The 6,601-nt window shown below is 43.0% G+C and overlaps 1 protein-coding gene across 1 annotated transcript in view; it reads left to right on the forward strand.

The window, feature by feature from the left end:
* ralgds (ral guanine nucleotide dissociation stimulator) overlaps positions 1–6,601 on the forward strand; it is a gene marked incomplete at its 5' end in the record, with an annotated part of 11,581 nt that overhangs the window by 3,395 nt on the left and 1,585 nt on the right. The window contains 12 exon segments of the mRNA XM_014014612.1: positions 331–546; positions 626–729; positions 815–899; positions 3,395–3,472; positions 3,670–3,756; positions 3,839–3,871; positions 3,955–4,076; positions 4,147–4,242; positions 4,327–4,528; positions 5,509–5,583; positions 5,721–5,987; positions 6,071–6,185. Of these exon segments, the coding sequence (XP_013870066.1) occupies positions 331–546; positions 626–729; positions 815–899; positions 3,395–3,472; positions 3,670–3,756; positions 3,839–3,871; positions 3,955–4,076; positions 4,147–4,242; positions 4,327–4,528; positions 5,509–5,583; positions 5,721–5,987; positions 6,071–6,185 (1,480 nt within the window).

A 6,601-nucleotide genomic window follows, 5' to 3' on the forward strand; every position in this document is an offset into this window, starting at 1 on the left:
AGTAGTAGTAGTAGTAGTAGTAGTAGTAGTAGTAGTAGCAGAGGCTAATTTCAACATGCTTCTTTTAGCTACTTTTAGCCTTGTTTAGCATGTTTTAGTTACGTTTTCTACTAATTTCGTCTGTTTCCAGCTGAATTAAGTTCTTCGCCTTCGACTGAATCGATTGTAAAGATATGCGTTTAATATTTTCTGCTGCTTCAGCAGAAATCTTTCAGCTTTGAGCGTTTCTCTTGTTAAAGTTTGATGCAGCCTCGAGTGCAACAAACTGACCAGGAGACGTTTCTCAGCGGAGCTCTAGCTGAATGTCCCGGCGTGTCTCTGTCCCTCCAGGACCTGTTCAAGAAGGTGGTGCCGTACCACTGCCTGGGGGGCATCTGGTCTCAGCGGGACAAGAAGGGGAAGGAGCACCTGGCTCCCACCATCAGGGCCACCGTGGCTCAGTTCAACTCCGTCACCAACTGCGTGATCACCACCTGCCTGGGCAACCCCGCGCTGAAGCCCAACCAGAGGTCCCGGCTCATCGAGAGGTGGATCGACGTGGCCCGGGTGGGTGGAGCTTAACCTTTTCTGTGCAGCTCTTAAGCAGTAGGTTCTGTTCTAACCGGGTCTGTGTTTTTGCCACCAGGAGTGTCGGATCCTCAAGAACTTCTCGTCGCTGCGGGCCATCCTCTCTGCCCTGCAGTGCAACGCCATCCACCGCCTGAAGAGGACCTGGGAGGAAGTGTCTCGGTGCGTCTTCCTCCTCGTAGTCTCTGCTCGGGTGGAGAAACCGGGTTTAAGTTTCTCATTCTCCCAACTCTGTTTCCGCTCACAGGGAAAGCGTCAGAACCTTCCGCGAGCTGTCGGAGATCTTCTCCGATGACAACAACTACTCTCTGAGCCGGGAGCTGCTGGTGAAGGTGAGTCTGAGCTCAAGATGCTGAAAAACGCTTAGAAATCAAGTCAAAATCAATAAATTTATTAAGATTATTTTAAAACAACCGTCGTCGCACAAATCGATGTGCTTTAAACAGTAAAAAGATCAAAACATAAAAAAACTAGAAGCACTCGGAGACTGCAAACCTCCACCAAGACCAATTCACCCATCCTGTAAGAGTTAATGCRCAAAAGCAGAGATGGAAACACATTTGCTGAATAAGTTCTGACATAGTGAACATTTAAGCAGGCGGTATGCACAGGATTTCTTCTCTGTGGAGTCCAATGTGAAAAAAAACAGTCAGACTGGTCACCTGACGTTATTCATGGTCAAACTGGTGTGGGATTAAGCTCCTAAGTTTTCATCAGTCACATTTCACCATGTAAAACATCTGTTTTATCTCCTTGTATGAGTTTGTAATGGTTTGACTCTCTTTATAAAGTGCTTCCTGGCTCCCCCCGTCTCCAAACTTTGAGGCCCGGCAGCTCTCTGTTTACAAGCCTAGTAGAGACAAACTGTTTCGATTGGTTGTTTCGGAAATGTGGTGTGTTTGAGGAAATGGGAAAAATAAGTTTCATGGTGCAGTCACGCACTTCCTGGTCACAAAACATTCTGTAAATGTGCATATTATGGCAAAACTTATTCATCATTAAATGTGGTTTTAACATTACTTTTATAAAGTTTGAAGTCCGTGCTGTCCAATCCAGCTCACTGTTTTTTACAGAAGCCCTGTGAAAGCATCACAGCTTTGCCGATCTCAGAGTGTTAAAAGAAAAAAAAATTCCTGTATCTGCATCGTGATCCGGAACATCACCAAAATTTATTGTTGTGTTCCTTGGCCCAGTACCCACATGTGTTCAAAATGTCATGACAATCCGTCCACAAGTTTTAGAGTAATGTTGTCCACAGACAGAACGACAGACAGACTGACCGAAAACATTACCTCGCCCTTGGCGAAGGCGGTTAGTCTCTAACAACTCAAACTGGTCCTCATAATAACCAGACAGCCAGTTAATCAACCAGCCAGTTTCATCACGCAGCCCCCCACTTGGCAGCTGAGCCCCCGCTCCTCTGAGGGATTCCCTGCTGACGTCAAAGGGAGGAAACCTGAGGCAGGTGCAGATAACAGATGTCAGGACGTCGCCTCCTTTCCTATCAGCTCAGAGCAGGCTGCGCTCCCTCAGCTCGGCCAGCTCCAGTTACAGAGAGGCTGCAGAAAGAGTGACATCACAGTCAGGAATGTTGGGGGGGTCTGAAATCAGCCAGATGTTTTATTTTTCTTCTTAAGTTCAGCAAAAAGAGGAAAAACTGAACGATAACATTTCAGCTGGTGGTTCGAGCTCAGCTTCAGCTAAAAAATGAATAAAGTACAAGATTTTAGATATAAATAATTAAATAAGGAACACATTTGGAACTTTATATTTCTACAATTTAACTTTTAGTTTTCCTGTTTTTATTTTTCTGTGTGATCAAACAGTTTCTGCTCACTTTGTGCTTCTTTAGCTGTTCAAAGATCAAAACGTTCGGCTCATTCAGGAGCCGGCGCAATGACTCAGAATGTTTGTAACTTTAATGATTTTCAAAGTACTTTACTTTAAAATAAATTATCCATCAGAAATACATTCATATCTCTTACAAACATTCTTTTTTTTTTAAATCGGCTTAAATCTTTTTGCTCTGTTTTTGTTTTCTGTTATTTGTAGCTTTTAGCTAGGCTTTTGCTTTTTTTAGCCTTTTGATAATTTTGGTTTCTAGCTACCATTTCTCATTTTTAGCTAAGCTTTTGTTACTTTTAGCTAGCTTTTTTTGTTTTGTTTTTAGCGAGTGTTTTGCTTATTTTATCCTCTAGCAGCATGTAGCTTTTAGCAACCTTTTTGCTAGTTGTAGTTTTCAGCAAGCATTTTTCTACTTTTAGACTAACATTTGGCATCTTTTGGTTTCTAGCTATCATTTCTCTTTAGCTAAACGTTTGGTAAAGGCTAGTTTGTTATGTTTAGTTGTAGTTAGCCTTTTGCTACAATTAGTTTCCAGCTGGAGCTTTGCTAAGTTTAGCTAGCATTTTGCTGCTTTTGGCCAATATTTTGCTCCTTTTCTCCTTCAGCTAGTGTTCAGCTTGTTTTAGCTGTAACCACTGAGTTTAAGCTCACTTATTGCTCCCTGAATCTTTCTGAATTTTCAGATAAATTTCAGTTTTTGCTGACATGAAAAATTGTTTTTAGTTGTTTTATAGAAATTTAACCCTTTGATTTCATGTGATCGGGGAGTGAAATCATCGTTTTGAGTTAATCCTCTTCTTTAGATCTTTTTATGATCTTGTTTTGATTTAGAGAAAAGCTGAAAATTCTTCTGGAAAGTGTTTGGAAAAAGCTTAAATTTGACGTTGTGGAGGATGTAGGAACTGTTCTGGTTTGTCTTTAAATATAGAGTTGTTGTTGTTGTTGTTGTTGTTGTTGTTTAACTCTGATTGTTTTCTCACAGGAGGGCACCTCCAAGTTTGCAACTTTAGAAATCAACCCCAAACGAGCTCAGAGGAGACACCAGCAGCAGAGAGACCTGGTAAGAACAAAACAAAGCTCTGTGCTGCAGAAACGAGCCGTGAGCGCCTCTGGTGGCGGAGATCTTCACTGCAGCTCGTCCAGTTTAAATCAGACCTCTTTATGTTTGGATCATTTAACTTGCAGATGCTCTGCTGCTTTCTTTAAGCTTCTTGTTTTTCCTTTTTTGAACATAAAATATCTTGTTTTACTGAACAGGGCGTGATGCAGGGAACCATCCCTTACCTAGGAACCTTCCTGACGGATCTGGTGATGATGGACACTGCCATGAAAGACTACACTGAGGTCAGGTTCTTGTAGGTTCTTATTTTTTTAATATTTGTTTTTATTTCTCTGTCATTTTTAACGTTTGTAATCTTTTTTACAGGGTGGTCTGATCAACTTTGAGAAGAGAAGAAAGGTGACTTTAACGCCCTGTTTGATAAAAATGTATTTTTCACCATAATTACAGAAGAAAATAGCCCTTGTTGTTGTGTTTTTCAGGAGTTTGAGGTGATCGCTCAGATCAAACTGCTCCAGCTGGCCTCTAATAACTACAGCTTCACTCAGGACAGCCACTTCAGGGAGTGGTTCGCGTGCGTGGAGAAGCTCAGCGAGGCAGAGAGGTATCTTAAATCAGTAAAAGACGCCCGTTTGGATTATTTTGTGTGTTTAAACAGCTGTTTCGTGTTGCAGCTACAATCTGTCCTGTGAGATCGAGCCTCTGTCCGAGTCGGCCAGCAACACGCTCCGAGCCAAGAAGAACGGAGGAATCATGAAACGCTGGAGCGAGTGAGTCTCTAACCCGTGCTTCTACACAAACTCAGCTTTCAGGACCGGTGGAAACTAAAGGTCTGGTTTTTATTTCCCGTCCAGCCGACAGCTGACGGAGGCCGGCTGCAGCGGCGGCTCTCACTCAAAGTCCTTCGACCACTCGCACTACAGGCCGTACCAGGGGGGAGGGGGAGGGGACAGCGGCGACGCCCTCAGCGTCACCTCCGTCAGCTCCAGCGGCTCGGATCTGGAGGACGTGAACGCCAGCTTCCTGTCAGATTCACCTGAGGGCTACGAGAGGAAGGTGAGGAGGAGCAGACCCTAACCCTGGGTTTGTGTTTCAGCAGAAGAGAAGCATCGATATAAATCACCCGTCTGGACCAAAAGCTGTCTGCAGTCCAGGTCCAGGTCCAGGTTCAGGACTGGGTCTAGAGTCATTCATTTACATTTTATTTCTTTGTCTCCAGACCTCGACCCCGTCTGTAATGCTCACCGTCTGCTACTTTGAGTTTCAGCCTATTGCTACTTTTAACCTTTATGATTTTTATTTTAGCTAGTGTTTTGTTACTTTATGCCTTTTGTTACAAGTACCAGTAGCTCTTAGCTTGCCTTTTGCAATGTTTAGCTTTTAGCAATGTTATTGCTACTATTTTTTGCTGGTCTGTTATGACTTTTAGCTAGCTTTTTTTGTTTCTTTTAGATTTTAGCTTGTGGTTTGTTACTTTTAGCCTTTCACAACATTTAGCTTTTAGCCAGCTTTTTGTTACTTTTAGAGTTAAGCTAGCTTTTTGCAACATTTAGCTCTTAGCTAGCTTTTTGCAACATTTAGCTTTTAGCCAGCTTTTTGTTACTTTTAGAGTTAAGCTAGTCTTTTGCAACATTTAGCTTTTAGCCAGCTTTTTGTTACTTTTAGTGTTAAGCTAGCCTTTTCTATGTCCTGATGCATCTCTAGCCTTTTCTAGTTTTAGTTAACTTTTGTTTCTTTTAAAATTTAGCCCTTAGCTAGCCTTTTTTAACATTTAGCTCTTAGCCAGCTTTTTGTTACTTTTAGTGTTAAGCTAGCTTTTTGTTACTTTAATTAGTTTTTTTTGGTGAGGAAGAGCAGAACCTAACCCTGATTATAACAGGTTTTCTGTTTGAGTTTGTGTTTAAGCAGAAGAAAAACATGAATATAAATCACCTGTCTGGACTGAAAGGTGTCTCCAGTCCAGGTCCAGGTCCAGGTCCAGGTTCAGGTTTGGGTCTAGAGTTTTTTTTATTTACATTTTGTTTCTTCGTCTCCAGACGTCGACTCCTTCAGTGAAGCTCACCGTCTCTGCTTTGGGGAGAGAAGCTCCGACAACAGAAACGACCTCAACGGTAACAGATTTTATTATAAAACATAGTTAGTCTGTAAAAAAGTGACTATAAAAAAGAATAAAATATTTAGGATTAAAGGCTACAGATGAAGCCTCTGTGTTGGTTGCGCTGCCATGACGCTCTGCTCTCTCCCTCAGTTCTGGGAGTGCACGTCTCTGTCGTCCCTCGACACCTCGGGGATGGGCTCCAGCTCCGGCTCGGCCTCGGGCTCCAGCAGCGCCTCGTCCTCCTCCGTCTCCTCCTCCACGCCGCTGTCGGGCTCGCGCTCGCACAAGCGCTCGGTGTCGGTGGTGTCGAACTACTCGACGCTGTCGCTGCCGCTCTACAACCAGCAGGTGGACGACTGCTGCATCATCAGGGTCAGCCTGGACGTGGAGAACGGAAACATGTACAAGAGCATCCTGGTGAGGCGGCGGCTCCTGAGCGCGCACGGCTTTAACGCAGCTCCGAGGCGCCGCTGACGCTGCTTCCTGTTTCCTGTTTCCAGGTGACGAGTCAGGACAAGACGCCGGCGGTCATCAGGAAGGCCATGATCAAACACAACCTGGAGCGAGAGAAAACCGAGGACTACGAGCTGATGCAGAAAATCTCTGAGGACAAAGGTGAAGCTTCAGACGCAGCTTTGTGTCACTGTTAGGCTGGGCGGTATGACCTCAGACTCATATCAGGGTATAAACTGAATCCTTCACAGTAACAGTGTATATCATAGTAGAAAATTACCATAAAAAGCAAAGATAATATAATTTTTAAAGCATTTATTTAGCAGAAAACTGTAATCATAATCAAACCCAGCATTTTTGCTGTAGTGCAAATGAGCAGAATAGAAATACTAAAGAATGTTTTATATATTACGAAACAGTTTCATCAACAAATAAAAACATTTCTCAACTTTTCAACAATATCAAAAATAAAGTGGATGTTATAACCAGTACTTCAAGTAAAATTACTCATTTAGACATGACCTTTTTTATTGGTGTGTGTGTGTGTGTGTGTGTGTGTATGTGTGTATATATATATA

The sequence above is a fragment of the Austrofundulus limnaeus genome, unplaced genomic scaffold, assembly GCF_001266775.1.
Source record: "Austrofundulus limnaeus strain Quisiro unplaced genomic scaffold, Austrofundulus_limnaeus-1.0 Scaffold117, whole genome shotgun sequence".
NCBI classification, from domain to species: Eukaryota; Metazoa; Chordata; class Actinopteri; order Cyprinodontiformes; family Rivulidae; genus Austrofundulus; species Austrofundulus limnaeus.